Raw genomic sequence first — 22477 nt, forward strand, 5'->3', positions numbered from 1 at the left:
AGATTTTGTTTGAACTTTGAGATGCTTTCACTAAAGAGAAGTTTAAATCGAGAGATGCTTCTCCCTATGCTGTGAACCTAACCTTTCAAGCTAAGTGGGGGATTGTTGAAGTAGCTTGAAAAGTTAGATGGAGAAGAGAAGTTAAACCTCAAGTTTCAGTTACATATTTGAACTTTAATTGCAGTTATAATATTAATGTTGCAATACTATTGTTGATGGATAATGGTTCAATACGAATAGACGTGTCTGTTATTTGAAAAGGTGTGTTGTAACTGCAATTGCATTGCCTATAAATTATTTCATAAGTCGTTCATCACGGCAGATTTTTTCTAACTCCCCTTATTCCTATTTTCTCTAAAAGCTCTCTTGAAAGTCCGTAACTGAAGTTCTAAAGAGAGATTTTCAGAAATTGTTGTCTGCAAATCTCCAGGCTTTGTTGTATCCTGAGGGTATATTGTCATAAACCATCAGCAAACTAGTGGGACAATTAATATCTAAGAGATAGTGATTTTATCACGCCGTTCTAACAGGACCATCATATGTGACTTCTAACAAAAAAACAAGGAAAGATCTAAAAACTTTGTAGAGTATATAAACTCAACCCTACAATTCATCTTAAGGTATTTTAGCAGCCATATGCACGTCCAAAAGTCCATGAGAAGAGGATTAGTAAGGAGCCAACAATTATTACACAAGCACAAATATTGTCCGAGCTATTTGTTAATTGTATTTTTAACAACTTATGCTATATGAGTGTACAGAATTTGAGTTTTCAATTGCTTTACTAATTGCAAGCATTAAGCTTAAGCATATATTTCAATTGATTATGTCTACGTGATGTCGAAAACTTTAGGGATGTTTTCTGTTTTGCTTAGGTTGTGACTTGTGAGTAGTTTAGGAATGTTTTTGGCCAAAAACTCGAAAGCAACGTAGAAGAAAACCATAGGAAAGCTGATGTTAAATGAATTGTAATTGGAGATCTGTGAAGAATAAAGAATGCTCTAAGAAACAGATCAAAGATATACCCTAGAATTCTGCTGCAATAGACAAGACTAATCCCTCTTCTTCCAAACAAACGAAGACAGAAAAAGAGCAAGAAAATTTGATAGCATCACATTGCAACTTAAATATATATTTTAGCTCAAAAACACAATGAACCCCTCAGCTTTATATTACAGTTCTCGACCTGGACCGGGTTGTTGCTTGATTTCTCCAATGTAAGGTTCATATAGAACATAATCAGTATTTAAGTTGTCTTTTACTTCTGAGAATCACAGTATTCGGGGAACTCGCACTCGCATGGTCCTTTTCTTATCTGCATTAGGAAGGAAACATCTTCATTACGAGGGGACTTAGCTTAAGAATAACATAAATATGAAAATAAAGCTTAAGAATAACATAAATATGAAAATAAAAAAGTAACTCTACTGATAATTCATAGATTCTCACGATATTGTAAAGCTTGCAGGTGCTAGTTTTGCTCAGTATTTAACATGACAAATTCACCCGTATGATAGTTTCAAGTACCTGGGGTCTATAATCCAAGGTAACGAAGAGATTAATGATGATGTTACACATCGCATTGGTGCGGCATGGGTGAAATGGAGGCTCGTATCAGGTGTCTTATGTGATAAGAATGTGCCTCCTAAGTTCTACAGAGTAGTAGTTAGACCGACTATGTTACATGGGGCAGAGTGTTGGCCAATCAAGAATTCTCATGTCCAGAAAATGAAAGTAGCAGAAATGAGGATGTTGAAATGGATGTGCGGGCATACCAGGATTGATAAGATTAAGAATCAGGAAATTCGGGCCAAGGTAGGAGTGGCCCCTATGGAGGACAAAATGCGAGAAGCGAGACTTAGATGGTTTGGGCATGTGAAGAGACAAAACACAGATGTCCCGGTAAGGAAGTGTGAGAGGTTGTCCTTAGTGGGTTTTAGAAGAGGTAGAGGTAGGCCAAAAAAATATTGGGGAGAAATGATTAGGCAAGATATGGCTTTGCTTCAGCAGACCGAGGAGATGACCCTTAATAGGAAGTTGTGGAGGTCGAGGATTAAGGTTGTAGGTTAATAGGTAGTTGTGCGTCTTTCCGGACATTTCCAGTGTTATTAGTGGCAGTCTTGTATTCTAATACTGTAGATATCTATCATTACATGTTGTTCCTTTCGCCTTGTTTTCTTTATCTTATTCTAGGGGTGGCAAATGGGTGGTTGGGCTGAATTTGGGCGGGTCAAGATGGGCTGAGTCAATAAATGGGTCATTGCCCAACCCTGCCCAAAGTTTACTTGGGCTAAGATGGGTTGGGTCAAGATGGGCTAAACAATGGATCACAACCCAACCGGCCCAACTTGACCCATGTTTTTACAAATTAGTTTCATCTTCCATCTATTATAAAGAAAGTTGTTAACTTTTTATTCACCCATGTATGTTCCCTACTTTCCCAACTTGTTCTCATTATTGCTTGTTGCTACCGCTCTTTTCTCATTCTTCCTCGGCACGAGGGTCTACTGGAAATAGTCTCTCTACATTCACGGTAAAGGTAAGGTCTGCGTACTAGCTACCCTACCCAAACCCCACTTGTTGGGACTATACTGGGTTGTTGTTGTTGTTGTTGATAACACTATTTCATTAATCTTTACTCAACTTGTAGGTTTCATTGGATGAAAGGATTTTGATTCAGGGGTGGATCTTTACTACCCGAATTTTGAATCTTCACAAATTGAAAGTCCTTTTGGATGCATCAGGATTTTGGAGGACTACAAGTTTTAAAATCCAAAATTTCATATGATATGGAACATACAATTCATAAAATATGAAACATACTCCAATACCAACTAAACCAAACAAAATCACACAGCTGAATTTAGATATTACTCCTAGTCAAGTTTTTAAAAATTGTACAGAACGTTCAACAGCATTTTGGGAAAGATAAAACTGAACATCCACATTAAGGAGGTAAGTATGAACAATATACCATCCAAACAATTAACAGATAACATTAAGTTGCAGTTCCAAGGTCAAGGTTTTAGATTAGGACCAAATTCAATACACATACCTTGCGCAAGGTAAATGACACTCTCCTTGAAGCCCTTCTAATTCTTGTGTCATTCACTACATCAACCTGCAATATAGAAGTTTGGAAAAAAAATCAGTCGGAAAGAACACTGCCATCACAGTCACAGAACCAAAAAGAAAAGATAAAAGGAGCAGTACGAATCTAATCAATCAAGCACATATATTGAACATGCAAACTGAAGTTCAAAAAGGCACCCAAACAGAAAACAAACAATAAAGTATCATAGACTGAAGCAACGACACAATAAAATTGCCTTAGCACTTGAGGATCCAAGACGACCTGCCTTGTTTTACCTATAGATTGACACTGGCATCTCCAATAATAAGCACATCCCACCCTTTCCGCACATTATGTGATTAACATCAAAACTCTTGAAAATGGAACTAGTAGTGAATGACAGAGTCCCAGTAAAACTAGTATTCCCCAAATAATTCAAATATTATTTGATAACTAACAAAAACTTTAAACACTTAAAAGAATATGACTACTTGTACGGTTTGCAAATTTAAGATTCTTCTCAAACTTTTCAATTTTGTAGGGCTACTTGCTGAAACTTTCTGCTGAATCAATTTGATGTCAACAAGCTTCTGACAACTAGGTGAAGCATATGAGGCCAAGTTTCCGGTCATAATACTTACATGCGATAGAGTTAAGATATAAAATTTCTTGAAGTCCATGCTAACCATTCATCCAATTCAAGTTGCACGAAGCTTCAAACTCATTTTCATAATCTCCTGAAGACATGGCATACATAATAACATTTGAAGGAACTCACCTACTGTGAACCTTTCAAAACTGGATCTTTTTGCCATCATTTTACCAACTGAGTCATTTCTCATCCAAAATAGGTTTTTTTGGTTCTATAATCTGGATTTATCGAATTGGCAGTAACAAAGACATACTTCTTGGTTTAAAACTACATTTGCAGTACTCTAGGTGACAAAGTTGGAACTGTCACCAAGGAGAGGATTCTTTTTTTTAAGGTTTTAAATGCACATTACAGGAACCAAGGAGAGGATTCTTTTTTTTAAGGTTTAAATGCACATTACAGGAACCAAAAGATGGGATCAAGGGGGAAAGAAAGAAAGAAACAAAGAAAAAGTGCTGGCAGCAGGAGTTACCTTATGGTGTGGAATGTAATGGTGCCAAGCATAGCGTGCTTCCCCTGATAATAACAGAATAGATCGAGGAGGGAGATAAATAGCTCTCCTCAAGAACTTTGAGCTCTTGTCAGAATTTTGAGCCTCTTCATCACTTAATGTATCAGGGCTTGTAAGCCAAACACCAGTAGAATACTTTCTGAACTCCATGATGCAAGGCCCTGCCAATGAAAGGCTGAAAATTAAATCTTCAAATGCTGAATGGGTGTCAATATGCGGAGACAAACCCACGCCGGGTGGATATTCATTAACCTGTTAAAGATTTTGAAATATTTCTTGAAGTTAAACTTCAAAAGTTTCATGACTTCCAAACATTTGAAAACATAAGAAATTAGTGAAAAATTAAATTCTTTTGCCCAGCATAAAGCAAGACAATATGCCATGGAAGGACAGCTCATAAATGAAAAGATATCAGATGTGAAACTAACTCACCGTGAGCTGGTCTAAAAGTACAGTTTCAGCGTAACCAAGCTTTTGAAATAATGACATCTTTTCAAGTATTGGGGAAAGAAATAATGGAAGTTCACCCAAGTACTGGTTTGTGTTGACATTCCTTGTCTGCAGAGGTGAAATAGAAAGAGAAATTAAATAAATGCAGGTAGATCTTAAAACCCTATTAGCATTTGGAAGCTTAATAATCTAAAGAAATAGATAACAAACGTAAGAGAGATCAGCAGCCTTAGCAGAGAATGTCAAGAGTTCCTATAGTCATAAAGCCCAATATTATGCTCTAAATCCATCATGACAGCTTGCTTCATATAATAAAAATATAAACTGGCATATGCGGATGAGCTTTTTAAGCAATTGTGAATTGTCAAGGGATGAAAAAACGAGAAGGGGAACGATAATATTGACAGTTGTGATTATGTATTCAGACTTGTATTCATTCAGTAGTTGCCCGTGTACTTGTGTCACCTAGTTCTTGGGGGTTGTACTGTTTTGGTCGTCTTTAGACCATGTTATATTTCTATCAGATATACTGCTTTGAGATTATTCCTGCATTATTATGATATAACTCTGTTAATTAAAAGAAATTGGACTCTATTCTGTTGATTGTGAGTTGGCTTGCTTAGCAAGTACGGCTAGGCGCCATCACGGCCGGAGGTGGAACTTTGGGTGTCTAATTGATGAAGAGCTTCAGTGACGACTAAAAGCTTTCTAATGGTGTAACCAAACCAAAATTGTGGTTTATTTGATACTTGATGGGAGAGTCATAAATATTTCACGAAGACCTTTTGTAAGATTTACTAATTTGTTTTGACAACCGAGAAATCCACTGTTTCCAACTTCGAAACTTGATAGATAATAGACCCACCATTATCCTTCTCCACTTAAATGCCTGACTTTGTTCACTCGCTAGGGTTCAAACCCGTGACATGCGCCTACCACACATCCTCAGCTATATTTGCTGCTTTTGGAAATGCTAAGTCCCTCTTACCCAATATGCTACCCTTACCTCTTTTACTACCACGGGTTCTGGAAATCAGAGTACATACTTATCTAGTCCTTTGATATCTCAAAAGCAAATGACACAGGGCAAGGGAAAACAAGAGAGTTCAAACCAAACTTATTTTACTCTAGTCTTCACATATCATGTTGCATACATGGGGGATGTACCGTGCCAATGACGGGTTCAATTGAACCCATAGCTTTCGACGCGGAGTAAAAATTCGTTAAAAATTGTAATAAATAGTAGATATCAACCCATAACTTTAAAAATATAATGGGTTCAATGCTAAAACCTTAAAAGTTGAACCCATAGAATTTGAACCCTGGATCTGCCTCTGGTTGCATACACATATCATGTTGGAAAAGAATAAGAATCAAAAGCATGTTTTTGTATATGCTGGTATAACACAGTTGCATTTCAAAAACCAACCCTCTGCACTTACACTATATTGGAACTCATAACCATAATGCTGAACCCTTCTTTTAGCAAGTTTTTGCCAAGGCGTTGTATCAACTGCTGCTAGTAGTTCCTACAGATGTAAAGATGCTGAGTTAGATTTAGGTGAAACTTTTCACATAAGGTTTGAGAAAAGATGGAGAATATATAAGCACAGTCTAAATAAATCCTATATGCTTTTCCTGCAAAATGAGATATCTGACCTTCTCTTCTTCGGCACTGATAAAGTCATGAATCAAGTAAAGACCAGGAATATCTAACTCTGAAGCTGCCATAGACACCGGAATTGAGTCATCAACTGCAACCTTAACCAGAAAGCAAGCTTGTCAAGAACAGAAACATATGCAAACTATCAACAGAAGTTGCTCATGGGGGTAAAGACAAACAACTCGATAACCTCTATGCTGCACTGGTACAATTTCAACTTACACACTGACCTTAGTTTCCAAAAATGACATGGCCAGCACTGGCAAAAGAACAAAAAAACTAATTCATGAAAATGAGCGCTTACATTAAGCATGACCACTATTAGGCACAACTGCTCTACTTAAAAGTAGTGCATTGGTTACCATAGCATCTTTCAAACATCGGGTTTTCATCTTCCAATGATTACTAAGGTATGCAGATATGTTAACAGAAGGAAGAACGGTCACATAAGTAAGTCTTCATGTCATATGCATCCTTCAGAAGCTCTTTGCATTCAGTTTTCTCATAACACACTTTAAAGCTGATAGTCTAGAAGTGACTGTATATTCAAAATAATAATTAAACCGACATACTCAAAGGAGAAGCACTATAAACAATCTCATGACAATTACAAGTCCGTACAAAATTCAAGACATTGATGTGTATAAAGATACCTGGCAGACAGAGTGTACAGAATACTGAATGTGCAAAGACCGTCCACCGAGCTCAGGACATGCACGTCTATTCAACGTCTTCAGGGCAGACTCTGCAGACTTCTCTTCATGATAAGACACAATAACTCTAGTTCCACTTTCATCGGCGAGATAGACCCCCTTGACCGGACCATAGGCACCAAATACAGCTTCAATTGTGTCGAAAGTGAGTCCTACCGCAGGCCCACAATTGGCCACATAAAGATTTGAACTTGATTCGCTAGTCCCTCCAGGACGTTTAAATCTCGGTAAACCCATTTATTATGATCAATACCTACAACAAGAAAGAATGTACCTTTACTTCACCATATTTATCCATTTTCTTTGGTGATTGAGAGCAATTGAACATGAAACACCACAGTGGTCCTTCCCATGTATGCAATCATCCAAAATATTTAACAGCTCACATAAAAGCTTGTAAGTAGCTAAATAACAAACCTATCCTCCAATTTTCAAAATAATGAAAATTTGATCCTTGATAGTAACAGAAAATGTAGCATAACCTTGTTTTCAAGATTTACTTATTCCAACTCAACATAGAACTTTAGATAGCTCAGTAGTTTCATAGTAATACACAGATATACGGTGCTACTTGTCAAGCTTACTACTTTAATAATGAAAGAAAATAATCGACATTTGTAAGCTTGAAAACTTTGTGCTAAATACGGATACTACCATTCTTGCATCTATGGTTAACTTGATTATTCATTATATACAGTGAAATTCTAGCTCCCTCAAACTAATTACACCTTTTAATTCATGTTATTGTTTCACCAAAGAAAATAATTTCTATTCTTCAGGAATATCCCTAATCCGAATTACTAAAAAACAAGCATAAGAACAGGAATTTGCAACCTCGATATGCAAGCAATACAATTTTTAAATTTTGTCTGTTTATTTAGTTTTGTTTAAAAGACATTAGATGAAACCAAATCGTTTTCTGAAATAAACAGGAATAAAATTAAATTCGTCATGTTTAAAAATGAAAAAGAACAAAAGAGAAATCTTACTTGCAGAACTGCACCGCCCACCAAGGGTCTCTGTTGCAAAAAGACTGAAACGAAGAGTGCTTTCTCTTTACGTTGTTTCAGAGAAGTATATGTTCAGTTTTAGTGAGCCAAAATCTCGATGTAGTCCTCATAGTTAACACAAGTTACAAATGAACCCCTTGTTTTGTTTTATGATGTTAATTTGCCACTATATGTTTGGGAAAATATCAGCCAAATCCTCATAGTTAGTGGTTAAGTAGCAAAGTGTGGGGTGAATTGATTTTATGGTCCATTACAATCCTTTTTTTAAAATTATATGTCAAATCTCATAAAAAATTTATTTTTATGCATAAGATATTTTAAAATAAAATAGAAAAAGCTTTAAGAATTATTTATTTTATTCAAATTATAAATAATTATGTTGAATTATTTCATCATCCTTCTTCAAACAAGAAATCAAGGAAGGGAAGAAAAATAAGTGTCTGGACATAAAATTCTAAGACTCATTTTTTAATATTCACGCCTCTATTTTACATGTTTAGTATAAAATGATTTACCTATATACGTATTTGTTTAAGTTTAGTAATAGAAACACATCAGCAATTTCATGTATATACTTTTAGGATAAATTACAACAAGAATTACGTATCAATTCCAAAATAAGTTGAAATCATATGAAACCTCACTGCTTCACCATTACAATTTAGACATGCTTCATCAATATGATGAGTTGCTGCCAAAGCGTTAAGTACCTTTAGCAATCGTTATTTATAGCTTGTTTGGCTGAACTTTTAAAATCTACTTATTTTGAAAAGTGATTTATCCAAAAGTGCTTTTCAAAATAATATTTTTGGTAAAAACCAGCTTGTGTTTGGCTAATAAATTTGAAAAACACTTTTGAGCGGCCACTAATGTTTGGCCAATCTTTTAAAAAGTGCTTTAAGTATATTTTTCTCAAAAATATTTTTCAAAAAATTGCTTGTGGGAAAAAACTATTTTTTTCTACTTCTTAGAAACTACTTCTACTCAAAAGCATTTTTTTCCCTTCAAAAAGCTTGGCCAAACACTTCAATTCTTTTAAAAAAATAACACTTTTGGCCAAGAAAAAAGCTTGGCCAAACAGGCTATTAGTTGTATGGAAATAATCAGTATGGCTCAGACAGAAACTACTTGGTCCATCCTGGATTTGTCAAAAAATGGCACATCCTCCTCAATTGGAAGTATCCGGACCTCATAGTAGAAGGCCAAAGATTTGGAGTGTGACTTAGCCAAACTATCAAATGCAATAGCTAAACTGAGTCCCACGAAATTTAACCATCAAAATCAACTTTCTTGAAGTCAATGCCTTGCTTCAAACAAAATCGCGTTCGGCAAATTTAACTCTTGCGCAATCATCGTATTAGACTTCTGTGAACTGTTTCAGCCACTGTTGCTAATTCTTGTTTAACATATATCCCTTTATTTTGAACTATCACATCATTTCAATAAGGGAGGAATGTAGCAAAACTAGCACAATCAACATTCAAGAACATCAAAGTTAGTGTCGAAACCAAAATGAAAATAATATCAAGATTTAACACAATAAAATGAGATTGCTGGATCAAAACAAAACTAATGTCATATACTATCATAATTCGGAATGGCATGTCAAATGACCAAGAAAATCTGAAACTGTAGTTTACTTCAATCTCCAGAAGTCCAAAAAGAACAGATAAAATGCCTAAAAAGCAAAATTTCAGGCACTTTAGTTCATCCTCCTGATAAGTTCATTAATGTAGTTCTCACGGTTGCCGGCATCACCACCTTCAACATAGTGATTCCTCTTCTTCTTGAGTCCACCCAAAGGTGCCTTCAGCTGGAATGGCCACAGGAAGTTGTTGGCCTCCTTAAAGTGGGGTCCTACAGTCATTATCTCATGGACAAGGTCTTCTGCGCAGATAATTCCATGCTTGCCCAATGCCTGAAACATACAGGAGTATTCTAACATGTCAACACCACAAAAGCATCAAATTTAAAGATGAAACACTGTCGTATACTTACCTGATCAATGATAGAATTGTCTGTTAAAGCAATTCTCTGCTTGTCAAGTTTCCCATAGCCTCTCTTGTAGATCAATTCCCTTACACTTTTTAGGTTTGGATAACTGCAAGATACAAAGGAAATAAGGAACTGCAACAGTAGTGTAGAAAGGCTTCAGATTGCAGCAAAGCATTAAGTGATACCTACCCGTAGGTAACATAAGGTTCAACCCTATGCAGCATGTTCACCGTGGCTTTGTTAACTTTCAAAAAGACCCCGTTAAAGATCTGTTCATATGGGAAGAGAGAAGAGCTCACATTCAGAACAGAAAAGCAACAAGAAGAAAGATACAGCTCTAAAATAAGAATCATATAAAAATGAAAGGAATCTCTAGAGACCAAAACAAGATCTCCAGAAAACCTACAATTTTTTTTGGTTTTTTTCCTGAGGGAGGAGGGCGCGGCAAAATTGCAATAATAATAAAGAAAAATCTTGATAATACTGCAATTACTTGGCTGGTGATCGACCAGTTGGCATAACAAGCCAGCCCCAATAATAAGGATTTAGTACCTAACAGTCAAGCAGAGAGCAATAATCCTAACACATTCATAATGTATTTCAAGCATACAAAATGAACCAACACAAGGAAATCAAACAAGGCTTGTGCACCAAAAAACATCCAATTATACTTGTGAATGCTTTTAAACAGAATATGGTGAAGAAATGTAGCAGACATCCATGTGGTCTAGAATGCTCTGAGTAGTAAATTCAAAAGTTTAAACAATTCTTTAAGGTATACAGAAGGAGCTATTGGTTACCTGTCGCAGCCGTAGGAGCTGCAAGATTTTTTTGGTCTGTGGGGGCATAGCGTTAATCCTAAAAGAGAAAAATTGTATGAGTACCATAATATTACCTCTTCCATCATACGATAAAACAAAGAACACCAAAACAGTTCTTACCCACGAATCCTAATGATAAACAACAACTTTGCCTCAGGATCCACATAGAAACCGCCCTTCAATCTAGCCTCACGTTTCAAACGAATTAACTCCTTCTCCTAAAAAGATGAAATTAAACAATGATAACCAAGCTTTAAGTCAAACAAGCATAATAACCAGAAATTACAGAGTTCAATATACCTGCTGCTCATACTCCTTTGAGTACTGTTTTGCCCTGTTGTAGATTAGTTTCCGGTTGTCAGCATTCTTCTTCTTTGCAGCTTCAAGTTCTTGCTTCTTTGCAAGAGCCCATTCCTCACTCCTCTTTTGCTTCTTCAAGACTGACTCTGGGACTGGAGTTTCACCCATCGCTGCAACATACAAGGTTAACTAACATTAACTCTCAAGATAATGTAAAACCCATACTCATTTATCTTGTTATATTAAAACATTAGTCATTAGTTGGAAGATCATCAAAATGACGACATTCACACGCAAGACAGACAAAATATAAATCACATCACCAATCTATGTTAACTAATGTATCTTATCAGTTAAATGTAAACATAATCCATTATTCTCCTTGTACTCAAAACTTAAATCATTACTCTGATAGATCTTCAAATGAAGACATTTAGTTATTTAGCTCAACCAAAAAATGCACCAAAACTACCGATCAAATAGCTCATATGCTACTACGCCCTGGCAAATATAACCAAAGGAGCTTCTGAATACTACACATCAGTAAAATAACAGATTGTGGCAAGCCAATGATGAACCACCAGTAAGGGGCAAATGCTATTCACACCCACAGACATATCATGTAGGATTCTATGTATAATAATAAAAAATAACAAAAAATCAAATTGCGACCACCAGACTTGTTATATGTACTTTTCTCACCCCTTCATTTCACTTTTCCTTTTTCAATCAAAATATCCCAGCTTCATAAATCAGAAAACAGAAACATAAAGGTAACAATAATGACTAGTTCTTTCAACACACTTCCACTTTGTCTTATTTTTTTTCTGGCAGAAGTATCAGCATTTAAAACCCTAATGCTCTGCCCAAAACTCATACTAAGGTACTCTTTTAACTGCTAACATTTCAAACACATCAAATGGGCTTCAAGATACTTTAAACGCACACTCACACGCCTGCTTAACATGAATCTTATTTTAAATGTAAAATAAAACTCAGATCACTGACTAGCAAAAGTAACAGAGCACTGAAACTCAGATCTTCTAATATAACTAAAACCCAGCAAATTTCAGATTAAAAAAAGAAAGAAAAAAAGTAAAAGGCAAGACCAGAAAATGTGTATGAATCTAAAAAAATCCATTTAAACAGAAAACGAAGAGCTTAGCGCATAGGATTTAACGTGAAAGCAATGGAGTTTTACCTTGGAATTGTGGAGGTGAATGGAACGAGAGGTTGCTGGTCGGGGGCGAGAGGGAATGTGACGTTGTGCAAACCGCGGCAATATATGTTGATGTGTTATTAGGGTTTTTGTGAAGTTTACTGTTTTGCTTTTTCGGATCTGGGCGGGTCTGCTGATCTTGACCCAATTTCTAAGTGTTGTAGGCCCAATTTGGAATCAGGCTTTTGTTATGGGTTTTGTGATCCATCAAGACTATGGCCTAATATTTAGGGGTGATGTAGGGATTAGTAAGGCAGAATAGCCTAGTAGACTCTTGTACTTATACCGGTTTATCATCCCGATCTCTGTATTCTAAAAGTTTGTCATGTAAAAACTTGTACTTTGTATACGAGTAAAATCGAGCCCACTAAGCACCCCGGTTTCCAGGTGAGGCAAACGGAGCAGGGACGTGACCGTAAGGAATCGGAGTCAGAGCGAGGAGCCCCTCGTATCGAGGCTCGAGCAAAATACCTCCCCTCGGGGGTATCAGGACCACGTCCTCGAGGTCCGGTTCGAGCCCTAAGACTTCGGAGAGCATTACCAAACAATCGCACACGACTAACAAAGGGTTGTGATGTACGTGCCCAACCGGATATCGCAGTGTGAATCTCGGCCCGTATCGGTAGAAAATAAGCGATTAGCGAAACGAAAGATTTTTACCTTTCTTAGGATTGTACTTAGGGTAAAACTCCCCCACTATATAAACTGGAAGCTTATTATTCATTAGACACATTATAACACGCATATCAAGGCAATATACTCCTTCTCTTTATGTTTCTAAAAGTTATTCAAAGTTCTTGTTTTTGTTCATAAAGTTCTTCATAAGTGCAAGCTCGGAACCGAACGGAGGTTCCTCGTTAAGCCATTAACCGAACTCAGACTCACTCTTACCATTGGTTTGGCCATTTATTACATCTTTTATTTGCTTAATCTAACGACATTGAATCACTTGTATTGAATTAAACCACATATCCTTAAAATGCGTACAAATTCAAATGTTATCGATTTTTTTAGGGTAAACAGTTTAGTGCCCACTGTGGGGCTAAGGATAATAGTGATAATTTGATACAAATTTCCATAACGCACTATGTTTTATGCTTGTTCTTTGAGATTTTAATTTCAGGTCAAATTAAAAATGTCAAACTCTCAATCTGCTCACTTGAACGTTGATGCTGAGTCTGGCCACTATGGCAAGAACAATAATGTAGTGCCCAGCAACGAGGTGCCCCATGTTGACCCCAACAGAGTTCCGGTCGCGGACCCAATCGATGCCAACTCAATGTGGCCATCGATGCAAACTTGCCTACCGACCACAAGAACAGCGTTCGCGGAGGATCCCGATCGGTAGCTTGGGGTGCGCACGACGGCAAAGGCGATGGGATCAATTTACAGGTGATCTTCAAAATGTTACAAGCTCAACATATGGTGATAGCCTAGTTGCATAACCAAAGCCGCTCCCCCAACAGAGTTGAGATTGAACCATCCCGAAAAAACACCCGAAGAACTGAACCAACCACCGAAAGGCCGGGTGAAGTTGAACCCAGGACCAACCCCGAAATAATAAAGATGCTTGAGGAACTGACAAAGTGGGTGAAATCGGGGGAAAAGAAGATCGAAGCCAACAACAAAAAGGTGGAGACCTATAACTCAAGGGTTGATCAAATCCCAGAAGCACCCCCGATATTGAAAGGCCTGGATTCCAAGAAATTTGTCCAAAAGCCTTTCCCTCCGAGCGCAACACCGAAATCAATGCCGAAGAAGTTTCGTATGCCCGAAATTCCAAAGTATAACGGAACTACGGATCCAAATGAACGTGTGACCTCCTACACGTGAACCATCAAGGGAAATGACTTAGAAAATGACGAAATTGAGTCGATTTTGCTGAGAAAGTTCGGAGAAACCCTGTCGAAAGGAGCAATGATATGGTATCACAACTTACCCTCTAATTCCATTGATTTGTTTGCTATGCTTGCAAATGCCTTTGTAAAAGCTCACGTCGGAGCCATCAAGGTCGAGACCAGCAAATTGGACCTTTTCAAAATAAAACAAAGAGATAACGAAATGCTCAGGGAATTCTTGTCGATGTTTCAAATGGAATGAATGGACCTGCCTCCGGTTAGAGACGATTGGGAAGTTCAAACATTCACTCAATGGCTCAACCCCCAAAGCTCTTTGGCTTCACAGCAGCTGAAACATAATTTGATAGAGTACCTAGCGGTAACTTGGGTTGACATCCATAACAGGTACCAATCGAAAATCAGAGTCGAGGATGATCAGCTCGGTGCCCCCTCTAGGTCCGTGTATCCCATCATAACTAATGACATGTCTAAAAGAGTCATCGATTATGAACCGAGACTGAACATAGATCGGTATCAACCGTATAGCGGAGATCGAAGGGGTAGCGGATCCGGACGTAACCCTACGAGGAATGAAAAAAGAAGTGATGGAGATCATAATAGCCGGGGACTCATGAGTAAAAACTGTTTCGACAGGCCACTCGGGGCTAGGGAGGCACCGAGATTATCGGAATACAACTTAAGCGTCGATGTTGCATGCATCGTATCTGCCATCAAACGCATCAAAGATACCAAGTGGCCTCGGCCATTGCAGTCTGATCCTGTCCAAAGAGACCCCAACCTGACGTGTAAGTATCATGTCACTCACGGCCACAAGACCGAAGATTGTCGACAACTAAGAGAAGAAGTAGCCCGATTATTCAATAACGGGCACCTCCGGGAATTTCTGAGTGATCGAGCTAAAAATCACTTCAGGAATAGGAACTCCAACAAATAGACCGAGCAAGAGAAACCTCATCACGTCATCAACATTATCATAGGTGGAGTCGACGTCCCTCAGAGGCAAATGCTGAAGCGCACTAAGGTATCCATTACAAGGGAAAAGCAAACCCGAGATTACATGCCGGAGGGGACCATCTCTTCCAACGATGAGGACGTTGAAGGCATCGTGCAACCGCATAACGATGCACTGGTAATATATGTACTCATAAATAAATTTCGAGTTATGCGTGTGTTAATTATTCCAGGTAGCTCGACCAATATCATCAGATTGAGGGTCGTAGAGCACATGGGTCTACAAGACCAAATAGTGCCTGCAGTCCAGGTTTTAAACGGATTCAACATGGCATGTGAAATTACTAAAGGGGAGATAACTGTACTAGTGAACACTGCCGAAACCATTCAAGAAACGAAGTTCTATCGAAGGGGATATGATATATAATGCTCTATTCGGAAGGCCATGGATTCACAACATGAGGGAAATACCATCGACACTACATCATGCATTAAAGTTCCCCACACCGGGAGGGATCAAGACAGTTTACAGAAAGCAACCGGCCGTAAAAGAAATGTTTGCGGTCAATGAGGTGATCTTGATGTCCGCACTCTCGATATCGAAGGACCCGAAGTTGGTTAGGAAGGAAGAAACTAAATAGCAATCACCGATACCGGCCCAGACCAAACCGGAGAAACAAGAGGCAAGCATGGATGATGATTACGGAGTTCCTAGGTCATTCATCGCCCCTGACGATTCCGATGCCACCAAATCGACGGTCGATGAGTTGGAGCAAGTCATATTGATCGAACACTTGCCCGATCGGAAGGTATACCTGGGCACGGGGTTAACTCCCGAGCTTAGGAAAAAATTCATTAAATTCCTTATAATTAACGTGGATTGTTTTGCTTGGTCCCATCTAGATATGACAGGGATCCCGCTAGAAGTAACCACTAATAAGCTAAGCATGGATCCGAAGTTCCACCTGGTTAAACAGAAAAGGAGGCCTCAGTCCGAAGTCAAGCATGCATTCATCAAAGAGGAGGTATCCAAACTCCTTTGAATAGGTTCCATTCGGGAAGTTAAGTACCCAGATTGGTTGGCTAACGTAGCAATAGTGCCTAAGAAGGGAAATAAATTTAGAATGTGCATAGATTACAAAGATTTGAACAAGGTCTACCCCAAGGATTCTTTTTCTTTGCCTAACATAGATCGCATGATCGATTCAACGACCGGGCATGGGATACTCAGCTTCCTCGGCACCTATTGTTATAATGTAATGTCGTTCGGACTAAAAATCGTCGGTGCCACTTATCAACGCCCAGTAAATTGGATGTTTGAAGAACAAATAGAAAAATCAATGAAGGTTTACATTTACAACATATTAGTTAAGTCCGTGCGAACAGAGGACCATTTGAAACATTTGCAGGAAACCTTTAACATACTGAAGAAATACAACATAAAGTTGAACCCGGAGAAATGTGCATTTGGGGTCGGGTCCGGGAAGTTCCTTGGATTCATGGTGTCCAACCGAGAAGCTATAGAAGATATCACCGTAGTAGACAATGTCAAGGTCGTTCAGAGGCTAACCGGGCGCATAGCCGCCTTGGACCGGTTCATATCGAGGTCCTTCGATAAGAGCCATCGGTTTCTCTCATTATTGAAGAATAATAATAACTTTTCATGGACTTCGAAGTGCCAGCAAGCTTTGGAAGAACTCAAACGGTACCTTTCGAGTCCACCCTTGCTCCATACTCCGAAGGTAGACAAGCAGTTGTACATGTACTTTGCGGTATCCGAGATAGCGGTAAGTGGAGTCTTAGTCCGGGAAGAGGAAGGTACGCAATTTCCTATCTATTATGTTAGTAGGACTCTAGGCGAGGCCAAAACAAGGTACCCTAACCTAGAGAAATTGGCGATAGCTTTGCTAAGCAACTCCAGAAAGTTAATTTCAACACCATCCCATATGCACCGTAACTTCTTACCCACTAAGGAACATAACGCACAAACCCGAGCTCTCAGGCCGATTGGCCAAATGGGCCGTAGAAATTAGCAGGTACGATGTCGAATATCGACCCAGGACTGCCATCAAATCTCAAATTTTGGCTGACTTCGTGGCCGACTTCACGTCGGCCTTAACACCCGAAGTCGAAAAGGAATTGTTATTAACCTTGGGGACTTCCTCAGGAATCTGGAGCCTCTTTACGGACGGTGCCTTGAATGTAAAAGGGTGCGGACTTGACATCGTGTTGAAGCCGCCTACGGGTAACGTCATTAGGCAATCTATTAGAATTGTGAAATTGACTAACAATGAGGTCGAGTATGAGGCCATGATTACAGGTCTCGAATTGGCTAAAAGTTTGGGGGCTGAAGTGGCGAAGCTAAGTGCGACTTCCTTCTTATGGTAAATCAAGTCAATAGGACATTCAAAGTAAAAGAGGAATGAATGCGAAAGTACTTGAACAAATTACAGGTAAGGTTACATCGATTCAAGGAATGGACCCTACAGCACGTACCCGGGGATCAAAATAGTGAAACCGATGCTCTAGCTAACTTGGGGTCATCGGTTGATGACGATGAATTCAGCTTAGGAACGGTCGTACAACTCATGAAATCGGTAGTGGAAGAAGGCCATGCCGAAGTAAACTCAATGAGTTTAACTTGGGACTGGAGAAACAAGTATATAGACTACCTGAAGACTAGGAAGTTACCCTCGGATCCTACCGAATCGAGAGCTCTGCACACGAAGGCAGCCAGGTTTAGCCTATCCGAAGGTACCCTGTTCAGAAGAACGTTCGATGGCCCACTCGGCGTATGCTTAGGGCCGGGAGACACCGAATATGTTTTGAGGGAAGTTCACGAAGGCACCTGCGAAAACTATTCGGGGGTAGAATCTTTGGTTCGTAAGATAATCAGAGCCGGCTATTACTCGATAGATATGGAGAAAGATATGAAGGACTTTGTACGGAGATGCGACGGCTGCCAGAGGCATGCACCAATGATCCATCAACCCGGAGAGCTGCTACATTCGATCTTGTCACTTTGGTCATTCATGAAGTGGGGAATGGACATTGTCGGTCCCCCTGTCGTGGGCACCCGGTAAGGCTCAATTCATATTGTTTATGACTGACTATTTTTCTAAGTGGGTCGAAGCTCAAGCATTCGAGAAGGATTGGGAAAAAGAAGTCGCCGACTTCATTTGGGACCACATAATATGCCGGTTCGGAATACCAGCCGAGATAGTGTGTGATAACGGGAAGCAGTTCATCGGTAGCAAGGTAAGCAAATTTTTCAAGGACCATAAGATCAAAAAGATCTTGTCAACACCATATCACCCTAGTGGGAACAAACAGGCAGAGTCTACAAACAAAACTATACATCAAAACCTAAAGAAAAGGTTGACCGATGCCAAATGGAAATGGAAGGAAATTCTGCCCGAAGTCTTGTGGGCATACTGTACAACCTCAAGATCCAGTATCGGGGCCATTCCATTTTTGTTAGTCTATAATGCCAAAGCACTAATACCGGTCGAAGTGGAAGAACCGAGCCTCAGGTTCTGATATGCGACCGAAGAATCAAATGGTGAAGCCATGAGCACGAACTTGGAACTATTGGATGAGAGGCGCGAGGCCGCCCTATTCCGGTTGGCTGCTCAGAAATAGCGAATTGAAAGATATTACAACCGAAGAGCCAATCTCCGACACTTCAATATCGGAGACTTGGTGTTGAAAAAGTAACATTGCACACCCGGAACCCGAATGAAGGGAAGCTGGGACCGAATTGGGAAGGACCATATAGAGTCACCGGGATTACAAGTAAAGGTTCATACAAATTCGAAACAAGAAACGGTACACAGCTACCGAACAACTAGAATGTGACACACTTAAAGTGGTACTACTGTTAAGGTGCGCTCTCATTCACCTTTTTTAATATTATGAATCAGACTAACACTTGCAGGCAACAACCAAAGGAGGATGTGGCTGTTAGGTCTGAAAGCATGTGTTGCACTCTTTTTTCCTTGAACCGTTTTTGTCCCAAATGGGTTTTCCAGCAATGTTTTTAATGAGGCAACAGTCAATATTGCTAACTTAGAGTCGAAGACCGGTCTTAAATCGGAGCCAATGTCGCATCAACAGTATCCTAGCCCTCTCAAGATCGACCTCGAATACTGGGGGCCATCACCCCCGGGTCAAGCTTTTTAGCAAGCAAGGAAGGAAACTTTGTGCTTGAATAGTCTAGGCTCGGTGGTTAGGATTTATTGTAAGGGCCAAACGGTCAAGTGAACCGTGCCCGTGTAGGCCACCTTAGCCATAATACAGACTTTTACATGCTTTTAATCTTGTACATTACACACATAAATGAAAGAAAGTTTCTACCTTGCTATTACATACTTTTTTTCTTCTTAAAGCATCGAGCCTAAGGGCTATTCCTACACAGGGACTATCAGGCCCAAGGGCCACCCTCATTCGAGCCCAAAGGGCTACCCCCACTCGGGGACTGTCATCCGAAATAAGTTCGGGCAGCTCAGGTCATCAAAACTCGGAAGCACAAAACCTATTAGGCAGTGCCCAAATCTAAAAGGCTACGACCACCCTAAAAAATGGTTCAGAGACGTCCGAAACCGTAATCAAAACGTAATGCCTTCAACAAAATTCTAACCATGTTAAAAGGTTACCTTCGGTGGTTAGGATTTATTGTAAGGGCCAAACGGTCAAGTGAATCGTACCCGCATAGGCCACCTTAGCCATAATACAAGCTTTTACACGCTTTAAATCTTATATGTTACACATAAAAATTAAAGAAAGTTTCTACCTTGCTATTACATACTTTTTTGCTTCTTAAAGCATCGAGCCTAAGGGTTATTCCTACCCAAGGGCTATCAGGCCCAAGTTCCACCCTCATCCGAGCCCAAAGGGCTACCCCCTCTCGGGTACTATCGTCCGAAATAAGTTCGGGCAGCTCGGGTCATCAAAACCCGGAGGCACAAAACCTATTAGGAAGTGCCCAAACCTAAAAGGCTACGGCCACCCTAAAAAATGGTTCAGAGACGTTCGAAGCCCGTAATCAAAACATAAGGCCTTTCACAAAATTCTAAACCTGTTAAAAGGTTACCCTCAGTGGTTAGGATTTATTGTAAGGGCCAAACGGTCAAGTGAATTGTGCCCCCGTAAGCCACCTTAGCCATAATGCAAGCTTTTACACGCTTTCAATCTTGTACATTACACACGGAAATGAAAGAAAGTTTCTATCTTGCTATTATATACTTTTTTGCTTCTTAAAGCATCGAGCCTAAGGGTTATTCCTACCCGGGGACTATCAGGCCCAAGGGCCACCCCCATACGAGCCCAAAAGGCTACCCCCACTCGGCGACTTTTATTCAAAATAAGTTCGGGTAGCTCGGGTCATCAAAACCCGGAGGCACAAAACCTATTAGGCAGTGCCCAAACCTAAAAAGCTATGACCACCCTAAAAAATGATTCGGAGACGTCCGAAGCCTGTAATCAAAATGTAAGGCCTTCAACAAAATTTTAAACATGTTAAAAGGTTACCCTCGACAAAGGCATCGTCTAAGAACACTTAAGCATATTGGGAAAAATTTCGGTCACTCCGAGTTTTCAAAAGTTTCGAGCAAAATTGCATCAAGGTCAGGTTTTGTTCGGACCTCCGAAAAATAAATGACTTATTACTATATTTGATTCTGTGCTAAAGCATTAGAAATATTTGCAATCATAAAAAAATGTTAAGATAGTAGAGACTTGAAATTTCCAAAATAGGGGAAATTTTATATATTCCAGAATATCTTTACAAAGGCCCAACAAAAACGGCCTCAACAAAAAATATGTACATGATACAAAAACTAAAAAATCCTAAGGCATTTACACCTGATCTTCACCGGAGCCCGATTTATCACCAGAGTCGTCGGGGTCTTCGGATTCTTCAGAGCCCTCGGAGCCCTCTTCACCTTGGGGTTCAGCCAGTTTCTTCGCTTCGACCTCAAATCTTTTTGCCTCCTCGATCTCGGTAGATAGGTCGAAGCCTCGGGCATTGATTTCTTCGAGGGTCTCTCTTCGGGATAGCCGCCTCACGTACTCAGCGGTGGTCTTCATACGGGCCTCACCTACTTTGACATCGGCCTTATACTGGGCCACCATCTCATCAGCATCGGTCGAGGTTATCTCCAACCTGGACCTGGTTATTTCAAGCTCCTTACTAAGGGCATCCCATTCAGTAATGGCTGAGCGCGGTTGTGTTAGGAGATCCTCATTTTGCTGAGCCCGTGTATTAGCCTTCTCCTTCGCCACCCGAAGCTGAACTTCCACTAAAGACAACTTGGCCTGGGAGGTCTCCTTCTCTGAGGCCAGCAAGTCTATCTTGCTTTTCCACCCGTCGTCCATTACTTGGATCTCGTCCATCTCCTTTCGTAGTTGGTCGATCTGGTCGATCTTCTGCTAGACCTGTGAGGTATTGTTGTTAGACACTGGGATCAGACCCTCGTTTCTAACTTTAAGAACCTTTACCTTTCCTATCAAGTCGGCATGCTCCTGCCTTAAAGCCGATGCTTCTTTCTGAGCTGCATCCAGCACGGCCTGGAGGTTCTTAGCGACCCCCTCTTGTTGCTCACTGAGAAGCTTGTACATGTCCCTTTTTTGGGCAAGCTTTTTGATCTCGAGCTCAAGTTGATTGACCTCAACCCGGTACCTAAGGAAACTCTCGTGGTGAAGTACACAGGCCTGCAAAAAGGCAAAAAATGTGAGAAACATCAAACGCGGATAACAATAGATTGATGGAAAGTAATGATGTCTTACCCGGTTCAGTGCCTGCCGCGCCTAGTTGAAAAGGCATGGCACGTTTACCTAATTCATTTTTGCCTAGTCCTAATCGGTCACCAAGCATCGGATGTAGCTAGCTATCCCCATAGGAGCATACAAAACACGGGCATCCTCCGGGACGGTTAGTATAACCGATTTCTTGCGACCTGGGTCCACACTCTGAGTGGGGAACTGGTTGATCAATTTTGGGCTCGAGCTCGGTTTGCCAGCTCCCGAGGGTGTGTCCTTCTTTGGAACTTCCAGGTCACCCAGCCTGGAGAAGTCTTCCAAAGCAGTCAAGTTCATACCATCAAAAAAAGAGTGAAGGGGATCGTCCGCACTATGGACCCCCTCATTGGACTTCTCATTTATCGCTTGGGCCTCCTCGAGCATGGACTCAGTGTAGGAGGGCATCCCCGAGATCTCAATTATACCGGGATCTTCCTTTGGAACATATCCGACATCCTGGGG

At 40.0% G+C, this 22477-nt stretch overlaps 2 protein-coding genes across 2 annotated transcripts; both read right to left on the reverse strand.

Moving 5' to 3' along the window:
• Window positions 1-952: 952 nt before the first annotated feature.
• On the reverse strand, window positions 953-8134 carry LOC107799087 (alkylated DNA repair protein ALKBH8 homolog). The gene is made up of 8 exons (XM_016622160.2): window positions 8052-8134; window positions 7003-7315; window positions 6346-6447; window positions 6129-6215; window positions 4669-4794; window positions 4198-4488; window positions 3056-3121; window positions 953-1315 (listed from the first exon to the last, which is right to left on the reverse strand). The coding sequence occupies exons 2-8, from the start codon at window positions 7297-7299 to the stop codon at window positions 1259-1261; spliced, it is 1026 nt and encodes a 341-aa protein (XP_016477646.1). The 5' UTR covers window positions 7300-7315; window positions 8052-8134; the 3' UTR covers window positions 953-1258.
• A 1394-nt stretch (window positions 8135-9528) lies between these two features.
• Window positions 9529-12521, reverse strand: LOC107799086 (large ribosomal subunit protein uL30w). The gene is made up of 7 exons (XM_016622158.2): window positions 12390-12521; window positions 11189-11358; window positions 11009-11106; window positions 10868-10925; window positions 10257-10336; window positions 10071-10173; window positions 9529-9990 (listed from the first exon to the last, which is right to left on the reverse strand). The coding sequence occupies exons 2-7, from the start codon at window positions 11354-11356 to the stop codon at window positions 9775-9777; spliced, it is 723 nt and encodes a 240-aa protein (XP_016477644.1). The 5' UTR covers window positions 11357-11358; window positions 12390-12521; the 3' UTR covers window positions 9529-9774.
• Between the last annotated feature and the right edge of the window lie 9956 nt (window positions 12522-22477).

The sequence above is a fragment of the Nicotiana tabacum genome, chromosome 15 (assembly GCF_000715075.1).
Source record: "Nicotiana tabacum cultivar K326 chromosome 15, ASM71507v2, whole genome shotgun sequence".
NCBI classification, from domain to species: domain Eukaryota; kingdom Viridiplantae; phylum Streptophyta; class Magnoliopsida; order Solanales; family Solanaceae; genus Nicotiana; species Nicotiana tabacum.

Coding starts and splice junctions, on each gene's coding strand:
- LOC107799086 (XM_016622158.2), bottom strand. CDS start 11,356: ATGGGTGAAACTCCAGTCCCAGAGTCAGTCTTGAAGAAGCAAAAGAGG. Junction 11,107..11,188: donor CAAAGGAGTATGAGCAGCAG/GTATATTGAACT, acceptor TCATCTTTTTAG/GAGAAGGAGTTAATTCGTTT. Junction 10,337..10,867: donor AGCTCCTACGGCTGCGACAG/GTAACCAATAGC, acceptor CCATATGAACAG/ATCTTTAACGGGGTCTTTTT.
- LOC107799087 (XM_016622160.2), bottom strand. CDS start 7,299: ATGGGTTTACCGAGATTTAAACGTCCTGGAGGGACTAGCGAATCAAGT. Junction 6,216..6,345: donor TCAGTGCCGAAGAAGAGAAG/GTCAGATATCTC, acceptor TTACATCTGTAG/GAACTACTAGCAGCAGTTGA. Junction 4,489..4,668: donor TACTTTTAGACCAGCTCACG/GTGAGTTAGTTT, acceptor AATCTTTAACAG/GTTAATGAATATCCACCCGG.